The 18,189-nt window shown below is 38.3% G+C and overlaps 1 protein-coding gene across 2 annotated transcripts in view; it reads right to left on the bottom strand.

Moving 5' to 3' along the window:
- Positions 1 to 18,189, bottom strand: part of TBCK (TBC1 domain containing kinase) — a 208,963-nt gene that overhangs the window by 29,103 nt on the left and 161,671 nt on the right. For both annotated transcript variants that reach the window (XM_002688086.6, XM_005207674.5), the window contains exon 25: positions 2,546 to 2,705. In XM_002688086.6, the coding sequence (XP_002688132.1) occupies positions 2,546 to 2,705 (160 nt within the window). The remainder of the gene's footprint in view (positions 1 to 2,545; positions 2,706 to 18,189) is intronic.

The raw sequence follows: 18,189 nt of genomic DNA, 5'->3' as shown, positions 1-18,189 counted from the left end.
AGCTATGACCAACCTAGACAGCATATTAAAAAGCAGACATTACTTTGCCAACAAAGGTCTATCTAGTCAAGGCTATGGTTTTTCCAGTGGTCATGTATAGATATGAGAGTTGGACTATAAAGCTGAGCGCCGAAGAATTGATGTTTTTGAACTGTGGTGTTGGAGAAGACTCTTGAGAGTCCCTCGGACTGCAAGGAGATCCAACCAGTCCATTCTAAAGGAGATCAGTCCTGGGTGTTCATTGGAAGGACTGATGTTGAAGCTGAAACTCCAATATTTTGGCCACCTGATGTGAAGAGCTGACTCATTTGAAAAGACCCTGATGCTGGGAAAGATTGAGGGCAGGAGGAGAAGGGGACAACAGAGGATGAGATGGCTGGATGGCATCACTAACTCAGTGGTCATGGGTTTGGGTGGACTTCGGGAGTTGGTGATGGACAGGGAGGCCTGGTGTGCTGCGGTTCATGGGGTTGCAAAGAGTCGGACATGACTGAGCAACTGAACTGAACTGATAGAATTGTTATGAAGAATAAAAAGAGATAACATATAGAAGTACTTGTCACAGTGCCAAGCACACAATCACCAGTCAGTAATTGGGATGATTATCACTGTTAACATTTCTTCCTGACAGTTTCCTTGGCAATCCAGTGGTTAAGACTCTATGCTTTCATTGTAGGGTGTGTGAGTTATACCCCTGGTCAGGGAATTAAAATTCTGCATGCCTCATGGTGCAGTCAAAATATAAAATAATTTTTTAAAGTCCAGCTCATTTGGAGTAATAAAAAACAACTCTTCCTAAGGCTGTGTATTATGTGCCACCCAGAAATAAGTGATTCTGAATACTATTTCTGTGAGTTGAATGTATTGATATGCATTGTAATGGAAAATGGGTATTTTTCATTGGAGTGATATTGCAATATGGATTAATGTAACAGCAGCAGTATTGTGGTAATAATAGTAATAATAAAAGCCGATTTACATAAAAATAATTGAGATACCAAGGCTTTAGTTCTAAAATCTTCTCAGTTACTTATTAAAATTGCACATTAGTCATTTACTATACTGACTTTCTCTGAAATAGGTAAATTTAGATTCCCTATCAGGTGCTAAATACAGTGACATAAAAGAGAAATGAATAATTTAAGACTTACATAGCTAATATCCACTCAGATATTTCTTTAGTTTTGTCAATTAAGCTTTTTTTTAACCAAGGATGACTTTAATTTAGTGTCAAAAGCCAATACTTCTGAAACAAGATTATTAGATGCTTAAAACAGCCTATGACAATAGTCTTAAAGTTCTCACTTGACTACATTTCCATAGATATCCTTTCTGGATTATTCAGCTTATTTGCATAAGCTATCTTCAGAGAGCAAACTATCTCTGCTACTTTTTCAGGAACAGATTCTTCTGTCCTTTTAGAAAAAGGGCCTGTCCTTGTTCACTGTTGCCTACATCTAGATATGTCATTTTAAAAGCCGCTTTATAGAGCTCTGATTGACATACAATAACTTATACATATTCAAAGTGTACATTTTAATGTTTGACTGAGGGATTTGTAAATAAGTACATTTGGCTCTCATAGTCCAGATAGCCTCTAACTTGTCTTTTATGAAAAGTAAAGGTTGATGTTTGGTAGAAACCAACACAATACTGTAAAGCAATTATCCTTCAATTAAAAATAAATAAATTAAAAAAAAAAAGGTGAAGTTTTTGGCCTCCAGAAACTACTCTGTTTCAAGTTTCAAAAATTTTAAGAACATAGCCAGAAGAGAGAAAAGCCATTTTACTGTTTCATATACTCCTCAGTTCCTGAAAGTTGATATCCTTCCCAAATTCTCTATTACCATAAAGCTTTGGGCCTGTAAGAAAGAAAACCCACAAATGATCCATCACAATCAACTTTCAAAACCACCAATCAAGTCCCACTGTTTTTCTCCAATGAAAGGAACTGAATTTACTTCTTGTAATTTCAGAAAATAGTTAAAACATCAAAACCACAACAAAACATAGTAGGCTATCATTTGAAGTTTCCTAAGCTTAGTATTGAAGAAGGCAATGGCACCCCAGTCTAGTACTCTTGCCTGGAAAATCCCATGGACGGAGGAGCCTGGTAGGCTACAGTCCATGGGGTCGCTAAGAGTCAGACACGACTGAGCAACTTCACTTTCACTTTTCACTTTCATGCATTGGAGAAGGAAATGGCAACCCACTCCAGCATTCTTGCCTGGAGAATCCCAGGGACGGGGGAGCCTGGTGGGCTGCCGTCTATGGGGTCGCACAGAGTCAGACACGACTGAAGCGACTTAGCAGCAGCAGCAGCAAGCTTAGTATTGATCCTGATGCTGTAGAGTGAGGAAAAAAGGCTTGAATTCTTCTATAAGGAAAAGGTAGACAATCTCTTTGATGTAAGAATATAGACAGATATTCAAAGCTCATTTGATTTGCAACCAGCTCCTGAAGAAATAACATTTAGACAACCTGTTGCAGTAGGCCGGTAAACAACTCATCATGAGGTCCATATGACATTTCTGAGTACACTTACCTCTGCTGTGTGCTTTGCCACATTCCCCACGATGACAATGACCTTCCCTTTGAAGCTCTGGAGCATGGCCGTGTAAGGTCCCTGGGTAAGCTCCCCTTCAGCAGTAAATGCAGTGCTGAATGGAATGTTGATGCTGCCTGAAATGTGACCCCGAACAAAACTGAGAAAAAAGGTTAAGGGAAACATTTATTTGTGTGCAGATTTGAATGTGTGAGAGAAGCTCACAGGGAATTAATTCTCAGAAGAGAGTACCATTAAAATCAAACACAAATGGAGATAAGACTTGAAAATCCCCTGAACAGACAAAACCAGTTTAGTCACACAAGCAAAGATTAATTTAGCTTGTTTTGCAAGACAAGCGAGGCTAACTTGACCTGGGTCACTTCTTGTTTATGCCTCTGAAAATTGTAAGTGAAACTTAAACTGTCTCCCTAAATTGATATTTGACGTTCACTACCCATTTCCCTTTCATTTAAGAAAATTCTAATATTGTAACCAGTCACTGAAAAATGGTCACTGCTGCTTTTTAACAATATACCTCTAAGCCTCACTCCATGTTTTGGTTCAACTGCTCCTGGTTTGCAAACTGTCTTTTGGTGTGTACACAATAAACTTTTAATTAATTACTACTTTATTAATTAACTTTTATTAATTACTGCTTTAGTTATTCATCAGTTTTACTTCTTTTTTCCCCCTGAACTTTTGACAGAAAGGAAAAAGATTAGCCAAAGATGTAAACAAGACTTTCTTGATTAAACAAAATATTGTGAAAGTGATCAGAATGTAGCAAATCAATGGCAATCACATAGGTTGTACAACATTCATGGCTTTAAATTCATTATTACTATTATTACTACTACTGTGATTATTTTAAAGCTCTATTACAAAAGAGTGCAATTAAAAAGATGATTCTTCCTATAGAGTCTATAGAGAAAGATATTATTATATCAATCACTTTTTTAAAAAGCATAAATTAACAACTACAAAAACTGCTCTGAAACAGATGTATACGATGCTTTGATAGGACATGTCAATTTGAGGAGGACAGGGAAAGTTTCCACTAGGAAATAAGTGATGGCTGAGGTAAATCTGAATAATTAATAAAAGTTAGGCAACAGAATAGAATACAGGTGGTATAGGGTGGTGGAAGGGACAAACTATTTAAGGCAGGAATGTGAGGTGTGAATTGGGGAGGCACATGACTAATCATGAGAAGGAAGGAAGGCCAGTATAGTGGAATGCAGAGAGCAAAGACAGCATAAGACTAGCCTGGAAATGAATGCAGAGGCCAGATCATACAGTGCCTTGCAGATCATGTTGTTAAAATTGGTCTTTCTCCTAGAGCGAGGAAAATCAGGAAGTATTTTAGGCAGATAAGAACAGATCACATTTGCACCTGGGCAACAAGTTGGAGAAAGGCTAGGAGGAGAGTGAATGTGAAGGTCAGTCTGTGAGACGTCTGTCTAGGCTGTATTTTGTCTCCTCCTTAACAATCACTGATGATAATCATGAAGAGATGTTATGTTCAATATTAGCAACTCCCCCTGAACTTCCACTTTAGATATGTTCTTTACAAAATGGAAAAGACATAGCATTTTAAAAGGTTATATCACAAGCAACGAATATCTGCCCCCCCAAAAAAAACTAATCAGTCATTGCTGTAGAAGAATTATACATTATAATTATAATGTAATTAATATTATATTAATATAATTATAAAATTATAATTATTTATTGACATGAAAATTTCTCAACTGCCCCAGTTTGTAGGTTCATCTTTAGAATATTACTTCTCTCTGTTTCTGTCAATCTCTCTTTTTCCCTTATTAACACCAAGAGGAGAAATTTGAGGCTCCTACTCTCAAGATTGATGGTGGAAGTTGAACACATTATCTTAAACTTCTAGTCAGCTGTTAATTCATTTTTCTTTAAAGAGAAGCATTTGGCACTAATAATGAGGGGAAGGATGTAAAAAGTTCTGGAAAATGAAATGAGAAATAGAATAGATACCATTCCAGGTACACTGTTTAGTTAGAATGTTCTAGAACATTTCATCAGCTCTAGTTTTTTGAACATTTACAATGAAATGACTCAGTATTCAAAGCATTGGCTTCAGTTTTCATGAACAGAAATGACTTTGTCCTCAGCATATAATTACTACAATAGCACTTTAATCTTTAATAAGGATATACCATAAAAACTTTTGATTTTTCTCAAACTGTGAATATGACAACTCCACTATTTTCAGCAAAGCAATCTACATCTGCCAGCCTAAATCAACTGCCAGAGAGAGTTTCTGTGTTTATCAAATAGCCAGTGTCAACCATGTACATTTTTCCTTTTTAGTGTTTTTTCAGTAGCAAAAACAATACAAATCTATACTAGTTAAGTGCTCTAGCAGACACGTTTGCACTGCCTGCCCCAACCCTGCCTTCTTGTTTGAAAGGACCTCAACCACTGACCCTGATGAAAGGATGAGCGTAGGCGGTCACGTTTGCGTCAGGAGACCCCGCCACAATCAAGACTGACAGGACAGTAGGGAGAGGGAGGGCGAAGGTGGGTATCTGACATGGGCTGAGCCCATTAGACTCTCTCCCTTCAAAATCAAAGGTAAAAGGCAATGCTCAGACTGTGTTAAACTTATTCGAGCGCCTTCTCTATACATAATTTATTCAGCCACACATTAAAGAATTAAATAAAATTATTTACTTTACAAGATAAATTCTATATTTGGTTTAAAAAAAGTACCCACCTGTATCCAAATACCCAATATCTAATATCTGTATCTAAAGTCATACACAAGCATCTAGATGAGTTTCTAGGTTCAATATCACCAATTTATTACATGCTTTTAAAGAAGATTTTAGTCCAAATTGCCTTTTAGTCACTACAAGTATGTCATAAATTTATCATTCTAGAATTTGCTTTTGTGTTTTATGGTTTGATGTTTAAAAAAATGTTCACTAGATTAAATGTTAAAATGCTGACAAAGTATCATGGCAACAGAGTCCTTTGGGTAAGAGACAAGTTAGAATCCAAAATACAAAACTATTTCAAACCTTTTTAAAGCTATTTTAACACTTTGGACAATAAGACACAAAAGAAAAAAAATCTTAAACCACACTTGCCCCATTTTTAGTTTAGTTCAGTCAAAAAAATCCTGGAAAACATATAAAAGCACTCATCCAAGAACACTCTTGTCATAAAACTTATAGTGCAAATAAGATTGGGTAAACACGGATATTTGTAGACAGAATGATCAAACCTCTAGATAGCTATTAACTGTGTGACTGGCAAATAGCAGAGGAGAATGAGACTGGTCTAGTTACATATTAATACATTTACAATGAACATTCTCTTCTTAAGTAAGTTGGACAATGCAGACAGTTTTGGTTATTTAAAGATCTTGTTTCCTTGGTAATTATTTACCTTTCATTGCCTACAACAGAAATTCTCATATGACGCAAACATCATATGATGAAGTAGAACTTTTTCAGGGCAAATTCTAAACACATGAGAGGCTGTCAGACTCTTGTAAAGGCAGGTAGTCAAAGTTTTTTTTAATCTTCAGTCTTTCATAATCATAATAAAGTATTAGGTGTTTGAAAAATGAACAAAGAACAGATTCTGTATATTTTGTGTTAATAGGACAAATTGCAAGGAGATCCAACCAGTCCATTCTGAAGGAGATCAGCCCTGGGATTTCTTTGGAAGGAATGATGCTAAAGCTGAAACTCCAGTACTTTGGCCACCTCATGCGAAGAGTTGACTCATTGGAAAAGACTCTAATGCTGGGAGGGGTTGGGGGCAGGAGAAGAAGGGGACGACGGAGGATGAGATGGCTGGATGACATCACTGACTTGATGGACATGAGTCTGAGTGAACTCCAGGAGTTGGTGATGGACAGGGAGGCCTGGCGTGCTGCGATTCATGGGGTCGCAAAGAGTCGGACACGACTGAGTGACTGAACTGAAGTACAATGAAACAGAAGAAGATTTCTGACATATAGAGACTCTGATTAATTCTGGGCACAACATGGCAAGGAGAGCAAAATGATAAAAGAATACACTGCAATATGCACTTTCTCCATGATCAAAAGACTTGTTTTATTTCATTGAACTGAAGTAGAGGACAAATAGGAGAGGGAAATGGCAACCCACTCCAGTGTTCTTGCCTGGAGAATCCCAGGGACGGTGGAGCCTGGTGGGCTTCCGTCTCTGGGGTCACACAGAGTAGGACACGACTGTAGTGCCTTAGCAGCAGCAGCAGCAGAGGACAAATATGTGTGAGTTCTTTAGCTGACTCATTGGAAAAGACCCTGATGCTGGGAAACATTGAAGGTAGGAAGAGAAGGGGACAACAGAGGATGAGATGGTTGGATGGCATCATCGACTCGATGGACATGAGTTTGAGCAAGCTCTGGGAGTTGGTGATGGACAGGGAAGCCTGGCTTGCTGCACTCCATGGGGTTGAAAAGAGTCAGACACGACTGAGCAAATGAACTGAACTGAGAGACGAACATCCATTTTTTAGAATTGTGATTGTTACTTCATTGCTTAACCTCACATTCTAGACAAAAACTTGGATTCACTGCATTTGCCTTTTGCATTTGGGCTTCCCTTGGGGGCTCAGGTGGTAAAGAATCCACCTACACTTAAAGAGGTTCTATAGTGGGTATACTACCCAACAGATGGACACTATACTATTTTACAAACTATAACCTTAAAAAGCTTCAGCTTCACGTATCCAGTTTAGAGACCAAGGCTATAGAAGCCCAAGTATTTATGTGGTAATTAGCCTCAATCATATATACATCTTGATAGTGTACTTATAACAATGTCCACCATAATTTTAAGATTGGTTTTGGCAAAAAAAAACACAATAAAAACAATGCCACATATAAACACTAGCTATTATCTTTTCAGTGTTTATAAGACATTTTGCTATTTGGATTTTTAATGATGAATTTGAAAGAATTAAAAGACATAAGACATGATTAAAGAAGTTGATAGAAATTGCAATGAAATCTCTTCTATGGAATAGTAGTAGCTATAAAAACACAAAAGCATCTGATTACTATAGCAGTCACTGCCTCAGGTGTGTTTGTACCTTAAATATTTTTGTGTATGATAAAGGAGTTGGGTTATTAGAACAATATTAACAGGTAAGGATGATGTGTATTATCTTGTACATTTCTAAGATACGAAGACTTTCTTACAGTCACAAGTCAGTCTATATGATGGTACAAGAAGATGCATCACACTTTAATGAGGAATGCAGAAAAAATATTAGTTCTAAGAATAATATGGATACATGATATAGGTAAGTTACATAGGCAAATTTTCATATTCCAAAAAATTATTTACTTTACTAAAAGATTTTAAAATTCCTTTAAATAATTGATGGTTCAAAATTCAGTACAGAAATAACCTTAAGGTTTCTAAATTCTGAAAGTGCACAGCATTTCTCACTTGGTGACATCACACTTCTATACACAAAGCATACTTGTATCTTACCAGACCAAGAAGGTATGCTCAGTTATATGTTGGCTTCTTTGTTTGCTGTTATAGTTTGCAAATTATAGTTAGTGTTAAAGAGCTCAAAGTAAAGGCTATACCTTTAGTATATCAAAAGCCAAAAGCTTTCTATTATATAACTAAGCTGTATTAACTGATATAAAAATTATACCCTTGAGATATCATCATTTTTCTTTGCTAAATCTATTGCTGCTTTCTTTGAATAGGATCACCATCTCCAAGTCACTCTAAAACCTCATTTTTGTTATCTCATTAGTGGCAACGTTCAACTGTACTATACTCATAAATTCCACTGTCCTATCTGTATCCCATTACCACTTGCCTATTTCAGACACTCGTTACTTTGAGCTTAGACTATAGCAATAGCTTTTTGTTTTCTCCAATTCTCTTTTCCTTTGGAAATCCATTTTATTCACAGTATTGTTATATTAAAATATTTAAAACAAAGTTCTGATTACCACACCCATCCTGAGAAAACTTCCAAGGCTGCCTACAGGACAAAGTCCAAATTTCTCAGTTCAGAGCTTATGAACAGAACCAAACTACTTCAATTCCAACCACACTGGATCACATACTGTTTCCAGCGTATGTTCTGCCTAGTTCCTATAGTTTTCCCTACCTAAATAGGGATACCTAAATATATTTTCTCTATATTTTTGAGTGTTCAAATATTATCTATCTTTTGAGAATTCCTCCATGAAAGTTTCCCTTCCTACAGTCTCTGTACATCTCTCATGACAGCCATTTGGTCTGTTATAACACATACTAATTTGGCTTTCCTGGTGGCTCAAAGGCAAAGAATCTGCCTGTCAATGCAGGAGACATGGATTCGATCCCTGAGTTGGGAAGATCCTCTAGATAAGTGCATGGCAATCCACTCCAATATTCTTGCCTGGGAAATCCCATGGACAGAGGAGCCTAGGAGGCTATAGTCCAGAGGACCGCAAGAGTCAGACATGACTTAGAGACTAAAACCATTAATACATACTAATGTACCTGACTTTCATCAAGACTTTAAATGACTTATATAAAGGATCTGTATTTATCTCATCTATGAAACTCTTACAATGCTTAATTTAGTGTCTAGAATACATCTAACATATTTGCTGAGTAAACAGATTTCAGCATTGTGCCAAACCTAGAGTAACTAGTATGAGGGGCAAATACACTAAATGCCTCCTGGCCTTCTAGCTTGTGGCACCACTACCTATCAATACTTGTTAGTGTTATGGTACATAATTATCTTTTGTCAAGATACAGTATGAGGAAAAAGAAACAGCAACAGGAGTCATTTCCCTGGATTTTCTCCAGCATAGATACCAACCCAAAGGGCCCAGGAAAACTAGTTTATTTTAGGGCAAAGCTAGAGACCTCACTCTGTGACTGCAAATATGAAGGAATATTTAAGTACATCAAATCTCTGGGTGAGTCCATCCTTCCAGGCTTGTCTGCACCATTCCTTCCACAGTCATTCTTTTTCTCACTGAAAGACAAATCTGAGCATGCCACTTAACTGATTAAAATCCTTTAACCGTTTCTCACAGCCTATGGAATAAAACCTGGATTTCCTAGCACATTATACAACATTCTCTGTAAGTTACCTTTGCCTACATTAGTCTCACTTTCTAACCTCATATATTCCAGCCAAGTATACCCAGAGTACTTGTAATTCCCTTATTGTGTCTTCCTCACATTCTTTGCACCCACCCACTACATGTTTTTTCAGTCTCAAGTGTCTTCTTTCTCTTCATTGCTCAGGTGACTTCCACTTGTCTTTTAAGACCTGTTTCAGGCATTATCTGGCTTAGATGACCATCCTAATATTCCCAAGGCTTTCTGAGTATGGCTCAGACATAGAGCATTTCACACAGTATGGCAATTATCTATCTCATTTTTCTGCCTTAGCCATAAGACTGAGTTCCTGTTGGGCAGGGGCTCTGATTTAACCAAGCAAAGTAGGTTCTCAGGCAGGACTGACTGGCTGTTTAAATAAGGTTGATGGAACTCACGAACTGGGGCAATGGATAGGTGTCAGAGAAACCAGGAGCTCTCCTGTGCCGGTAGCTCAATGGTAAAGAATCTGACTGTAATGCAGGAGATGTGGGTTCGATTCCTGGGTCAAGAAGATCCCCTGGAGATGGAACCCACTCCAGTATTCTTGCCTGGGAAATCCCATGTGCAGAGGAGTCTGGCAGGCTAGAGTCCATGGGGTTGCAAAAGAGTTGGACACCACTGAGCAACTGAACAACAATTGATGTACTTCTCAAAACTATTAATCCAGACAGTGGAGACATTCTTCAGTAGTGGCTACCATATACTCCCACATTATACAAGGTCCATTCAGCTGTAGTAATATACATGAATAGAAACTGTAATTCAAGTATCTTAAATCTAGATCCAAACAAGAATCTTACTAAGCCTCTTTATTATCACTTTGCTCTGAACACAAGTACCTCAATATTACTTTGAAGACTTTTTTAGAAATTAATTCTTCAGGACACAGAGACAAGAGCAAATCTAGCATTTACTAAGGATGAATAACATGGTGTAATAATGAAAACAACTGAATTTATGTGCTTTTTAAATTAAAAATGTAAGCTTGAGGTCTTTCCGATAGCTTCTGATATTTAAAAAAAGTTAAGAGTTTTAAAAATAAAGCTTCAAAACCAACCTTGACTTCAAGCAAATGAGAACAGACCTTCAAAGTATTTCTATTCATAGATAACAGTTAGACCCACATTATATGACTAGGACACTAAATATGAACTCTGAAATTTGGAACTGAAATATTTAGGAAATTTGAAACGAAATCTTTAGAAATATTAAAGAAAACATGGAACAAAATAGAAAGCCCAGAGATAAATCCATGCACCTATGGACACCTTATCTTTGACAAAGGAAGCAAGAATATACAATGGAGAAAAGACAATCTCTTTAACAAGTGGTGCTGGGAAAACTGGTCAACCACTTGTAAAAGAATGAAACTAGAACACTTTCTAGGAGAAGGTGATGGCACCCCACTCCAGTACTCTTGCCTGGAAAATCCCATGGATGGAGGAGCCTGGTAGGCTGCAGTCCATGGGGTCGTGAAGAGTTGGACACAATTGAGTGACTTCACTTTCACTTTTTACTTTCATGCATTGGAGAAGGAAATGGCAACCCACTCCAGTGTTCTTGCCTGGAGAACCCAAGGGACGGGGGATCCTGGTGGGCTGCCGTCTATGGGGTCGCACAGAGTCGGACACGACTGAAGCGACTTAGCAGCAGCAGCAGCAGAACACTTTCTAACACTATACACAAAAATAAACTCAAAATGGATTAAAGATCTAAACGTAAGACCAGAAAACTATATAACTCCTTGAGGAGAACATAGGCAAAACACTCTCCGACATACATCACAGAAGGATCCTCTATGATCCACCTCCCAGAATATTGGAAATAAACGCAAAAATAAACAAATGGGACCTAATTAAAATTAAAAGCTTCTGCACAACAAAGGAAACTATAAGCAAGGTGAAAAGACAGCCTTCAGAATGGGAGAAAATAATAGCAAATGAAGCAACTGACAAACAACTAATCTCAAAAATATACAAGCAACTCCTGCAGCTCAATTCCAGAAAAATAAATGACCCAATCAAAAAATAGGACAAAGAACTAAACAGACATTTCTCCAAAGAAGACATACAGATGGCTAACAAACACATGAAAAGATGCTCAACATCACTCATTATCAGAGAAATGCAAATCAAAACCACAATGAGGTACCATTTCACACCAGTCAGAATGGCTGTGATCCAAAAGTCTACAAGCAATAAATGCTGGAGAGGGTGTGGAGAAAAGGGAACCCTCTTACACTGTTGGTGGGAATGCAAACTAGTATAGGGACTATGGAGAACAGTGTGGAGATTCCTTAAAAACCTGGAAATAGAACTGCCTTATGACCCAGCAATCCCATTGCTGGGCATACGCACCGAAGAAACCAGAATTGAAAGAGACACATGTACCCCATTGTTCATTGCAGCACTGTTTACAATAGCCAGGACATGGAAGCAACCTAGATGTCCATCAGCAGATGAGTGGATAAGAAAGCTGTGGTACATATACACAATGGAGTATTCAGTTCAGCTCAGTCGCTCAGTCATGTCCGACTCTTTGCGACCCCATGAATCGCAGCATGCCAGGCCTCCCTGTCCATCACCAACTCACGGAGTTCACCCAGATTCATGTCCAAGTCAGTGATGCCATCCAGCCATCTCATCCTCTGCCGTCCCCTTCTCCTCCTGCCCCCAATCCCTCCCAGCATCAGAGTCTTTTCCAATGAGTCAACTCTTCGCATGAGGTGGCCAAAGTACTGGAGTTTCAGCTTTAGCATCATTCCTTCCAAAGAAATCCCAAGGCTGATCTCCTTCAGAATGGACTGGTTGGATCTCCTTGCAGTCCAAGGGACTCTCAAGAGTCTTCTTCAACACCACAGTTCAAAAGCATCAATTCTTCGGCACTCAGCCTTCTTCACAGTCTAACTCTCACATCCATACATGACCACTGGAAAAACCATAGCCTTGACTAGACGGACCTTTGTTGGCAAAGTAATGTCTCTGCTTTTGAATATGCTATCTAGGTTGGTCATAACTTTCCTTCCAAGGAGTAAGCGTCTTTTAATTTCATGGCTGCAGTCACCATCTGCAGTGATTTTGGAGCCCAAAAAAATGAAGTCTGACACTGTTTCCCCATTGATTTCCCATGAAGTGATGGGACCAGATGCCATGATCTTCGTTTTCTGAATGTTGAGCTTTAAGCCAACTTTTTCACTCTCTACTTTCACTTTCATCAAGAGGCTTTTGAGTTCCTCTTCACTTTCTGCCATAAGGGTGGTGTCATCTGCATATCTGAGGTTATTGATATTTCTTCCGGCAATCTTGATTCTAGCTTGTGCTTCTTCCAGTCCAGCCTTTCTCATGATGTACTCTGCATATAAGTTAAATAATCAGGGTGACAATATACAGCCTTGACATACTCCTTTTCCTATTTGGAGCCAGTCTGTTGTTCCATGTCCAGTTCTAACTGTTGCTTCCTGACCTGCATACAAATTTCTCAAGAGGCAGGTCAGGTGGTCTGGTATCGCCATCACTTTCAGAATTTTCCACAGTTTATTGTGATCCACACAGTCAAAGGCTTTGGCATAGTCAATAAAGTAGAAATAGATGTTTTTCTGGAATTCTCTTGCTTTTTCCATGATCCAGCAGATGTTGGCAATTTGATCTCTGGTTCCTCTGCCTTTTCTAAAACCAGCTTGAACATCAGGAAGTTCACAGTTCACATATTGCTGAAGCCTGGCTTGGAGAATTTTGAGCATTACTTTACTAGCGTGTGAGATGAGTGCAATTGTGCTGTAATCACGATGTTGTGATCACTGACCTAGAGCCAGACATCCTGGAATGTGAAGTCAAGTGGGCCTTAGAAAGCATCACTATGAACAAAGCTAGTGGAGGTTATGGAATTCCAGTCGAGCTATTTCAAATCCTGAAAGATGATGCTGTGAAAGTGCTTCACTCAATATGCCAGCAATTTTGGAAAACTCAGCAGTGGCCACAGGACTGGAAAAGGTCAGTTTTCATTCCAATCCCAAAGAAAGGCAATGCCAAAGAATGCTCAAACTACTGCACAACTGCACAATGGAGTATTACTTAGCCATTAAAAAGAATACATTTGAATCAGTTCTAATGAGGTGGATGAAACTGGAGCCTATTATACAGAGTGAAGTAAGCCAGAAAGAAAAACACCAATACAGTATACTAACGCCTATATATGGACTTTAGAAAGATGGTAACGACAACACTGTATGTGAGACAGCAAAAGAGACACAGATGTATAGAACAGTCTTTTGGACTCTGTGGGAGAGGGAGAGGGTGGCATGACGGGAGAATGGCATTGAAACATGTATATCATATAAGAAACGAATTGCCAGTCCAGGTTCGATGCAGGATGCTTGGGGCTGGTGTACTGGGATGACCCAGAGCGATGGTACAGGGAGGGAGGTGGGGGGGGTTCAGGATGGGGAACATGTGTACACACCCGTGGTGGATTCATGTTGATGCATGGCAAAACCAATACAATATTGCAAAGTAATTAACCTCCAATTAAAATAAATAAATTTAAATTAAAAAAAATAAAACAGCGGTTTAACTTGTGTATTATCTTTAAACTATTAAATAGTTATCAAATTTATGTACTACCTGAGGAACATTTTCTATTGCCTCTTTAAAATATTCAATTATTGTTTGCTCTGAAGTTTCCATTATGTACTGAAGGACAAAAATAACTGACCTGAACCTTTACCTAGATTAACAATTCATGTTTCCTTCTTATAAAAACAAAAAGAAAATAAGATTTCAACAAAACTTTGCTCTTTAGCCTCCCTGATATAAGCCGTTTAGCTCTACTATTGAGAATATGAACTAGATTATCTCTAGGGTTCCTTCATATTCTAAAGCTGGGATTATATCTCTATTCCAAGTGTATGAAGTCTGTCTTCATGTCCTCCAGCCTTCCTTGTCTAAATTCCCCTCCTCTCTTGGTCTCCTCCTAGGTTAGAGGCAGTTCTCATATTTTTGACATGCTTCTCCTCACCTACAATCACAAAAACTGATAATAGATTAAAATATTATCTCTGTGATGGGGTTCAGGACACGCCACCCCAAATTACGACATCTTGACATACTGAATATTTTAAGCCGAAGGAATTTGAGAAATGTCATGTGCAGGAAGGACTTTCTGACCTTCCCATGCGTCAGGTCATAAAACCTTCAACTGAGAGATGCCCTGCTTATACTGGGCTTCTCAGGTGGTGGTAGTGGTAAAGAACCTGTGTGCCAATGCAGGAGACATAAGAGATGCAAGTTGGATCCCTGGGCCGGGAAGATCCCCTGGAGGAGGGCATGGCAACCCATTCCCGTACTCTTGCCCGGAGAATCACAGACAGAGGAGCCTGGAGAGCTGTAGTCCACAGGGTCGCACATAGTGGGACATGATCGAAGTGACTTAGCTCACGTGCCCGCTCCTTATATTAATACTTAGAGGATAGGAACATCCTTATCTTCAAGACTGAGGAACACTAAGAGGAATCTGAATGGACAGGTCTTGCTAAGTTTTCCTTGGTTTACTACAAAAGTTTACAACGCTTAGCTCAAACCCCTTTTGCTCTATCACATTTTCCCATGGCTGTCTACTTTTCATCAGACCTAGCTTAAAAACACTCAGGTTTAGTCAATTCTTCACGTGTTCCTTATGAAGGTGCTTATGTCATATAAAACTTCTATTAAATAAAATCTGTATACTTTTCTGTTGTGAATTTTTCTGTTATAGGGGTCCCTATAGAAAAGAACTTAGAAAAGTAGAGGAAAAGGGTACTTTTCTTTCCCTATGTGCATAGCAGAGTTCTAGGGAGGGGTAAGGCTGTCCTTTGAATTCACTGGTAGCTTATCTTGCTGAAGGATAACACTGCCTCCTTCCTTTTCATAAATGATCATTTTAATTATTTTACATAGGTGAAGAAAGACAACATGAAATTTAATTCTAGACAGAGTAAAATGTATGAGGAAAGCAAATTTTTCACCAATATAAAGATGTATCACCTATATGAAGAAGTGTATTAGCCAAATTTTCCTGCTTAATTGATCCATAAAAGCAGAGGATAAAAAAATGATTGTGTGTGTGCTCAGTCATCTCTGACTCTTTGCTACTCCATGGACTGTAGCCTGCCAGTCTTCTCTGTTCATGGAATTTTCCAGGCAAGCATACTGGAGTGGGTTGCCATTTCCTACACCAGGAGATGTTCCTGACCCAGGGACTCAATTTGTGTCTCCCACGTTTCCTGCTTTGGCAGGTGGATTCGTTACCACTGAGCCACCTGGGAAACATAAAAAATGACATAAGAAGACTATAAACAGTTAAATATTATATACAACACTTAAAAAGATAACTTTCTTAGGGGAAGAAAAAGATGTTACAGAGTTTCTGATTTGGTTGTTTTTCCCTCCCTGCTGTACTGTATAGGACTATAATTTGTAGGCACTGGAGAAATAAAACTATTTAAAAAATAAACTAGTGTTAAATATTTATTCATTTCTTAAACAGATAGGAAAAGTCATGTTAATCCCAGAGTTTAACTGAAAAATTAAGTTAGTCTACAAAAATGATTCCTTGAAAAAATATGAAGATTTCAACAGGCTTACTTTGTTAGTTTTAAAATTACAGCATCTTAGTGACAGTTTTGGAAAATTTTAATAAAACATACTTTGAAAGCATTAGATCTTATAAATTAAGTTACTACAGTAGGAAAGAACCTTTCTAACATGCTTCCTCTCTCAAAGCATTCCAAATTTTCTCTACAGTATTTAAAATAACTCATTTTTCTTTGATTCTGTGTCTGTGTCTGTATAAAGATAAGTAGTAGTCGTATTTAATTGGGATTAAGGCCCCTACACACAGAGGCACTGGAATCTATAGTTCAGTTTGTGTGTACGACCTGAAGAATGTATACCATGTATGGGACTTCCCAGGCAGTACAGTGGTAAAGAGTCCGCCTGCCAATGCAGGAGACACAGGAGATGCGAGTTTGATCCCTGGCTCTGGAAGATTCCCTGGAGTAGGAAATGGCAACCCATTCCAGTATTCTTGCCTGGAAAAACTGCATGGACAGAGAAGCCTCGCAGGCTATAGTCCACAGGGTTGCAAAAAGTCAGACACGACTGAGTACGTACAGACATACAGTGTATGAACACATGATTTGGAATCAATACACATCTCATTCAGTCAATAATTTATATTAAGTGACATATCTCAATCTTGTTTATGCTTGCTGAACAGTCCTATGAAAAGACAAAACAGCCACCTGCATAAAGCTTGGAGAATAAAGCTTGGAACATGAGGCTAGCTCTACCAACTGTCAGTTATGTGCCCTTGTGAAAGTTGATCAGCCTTTTCAAGCCTCAGTTTCTTCATCAGTAAAATAGAGATATTATTTTATGCCACGCTTGGCACACTGTGAGAGTTTAATGATCGCTATTATTGGAAGTCAATTCACTTAACATCTATTGAATTTTAATAAATTATTCATTCTAAGTGTCTCTCATTTTAAAGAAACAGGTCAGGCATAAAACTGCCACCACGTACATTTATGTATCTTCAACAGGACAGTGAAAAGTCTTTAACCAACAGCATAAATCTCTCATCGTGGATTTTTTTGAATAGTGATTACAGGTAGTTGAGTAATTAAAAGTATGTTAGTAACTCGAAACTCACACTGTAGAGATTTCTGACTGCCCCATACCTTCTGGCTTCAGTGACTATCTCCTTTGAGAAAAGATGATATCTCAGCAGAGCTGAATGATGTAAAGAGGCAGGCTATAAAAGATGTGGGGAGAAATATTCTAGGCAGGAGGAGCGAGGGCAAAGGCCTTGATGTATAAATATGCTTGGCCATTTTGGACCGGCAAGAAACCAGCAAGTACAGTAAGAGAGGAAATCAGAGGAGATAAAGTTACTGAAGCCAGGTCTCTGCCGAGTCCCAACCTTGAACCAAGAGTGGTAGGATGACATAAAGACACTCCTACGTTGGGCAACTCACCTATACTTATCAGAGAACAATGTTCAGGTGAGTTGCTCTGCTTTCTGCTGTTCTATTTATATTTATTCTGTATAAAATAAAGGAGAGTTTTAATAAAAATTAAAGTCAGACCACAAGCTTTGGAAAACTTGGATTGAATGTTCCTTTCATACTGTGTGTATTTAAAAATTTCAAGTGGTTAATTAAGTAGCTTGAAAGGAAATATCAGGAGTGTGGTATATACATAAACTGTTTTAATTATTTCAGTAATAGTCCTTAACATTAGGATAAATCACTGTAAAATTATGCTTTTTTGGATGGTTTTATGAGTCAGTAAATAAAAGTAAAAGTAAAGTAAATATTGCTCAGTTGTGTCTGACTCTTTGTGACCCCATGGACTATGGCGTACCAGGTTCCTCCGTCCATGGGGTTTTCCAGGCAAGAACACTGGAGTGGGTTGCCATTTCCTTCTCCAATAACTAAAGGCTCAACCAAAAGAAACA

The sequence above is a fragment of the Bos taurus genome, chromosome 6 (genome assembly GCF_002263795.3).
Source record: "Bos taurus isolate L1 Dominette 01449 registration number 42190680 breed Hereford chromosome 6, ARS-UCD2.0, whole genome shotgun sequence".
NCBI lineage: Eukaryota > Metazoa > Chordata > Mammalia > Artiodactyla > Bovidae > Bos > Bos taurus.
The sequence above is the reverse complement of the archived record's forward strand: the minus strand, read 5'-3'. Positions and strand labels throughout refer to the sequence as shown.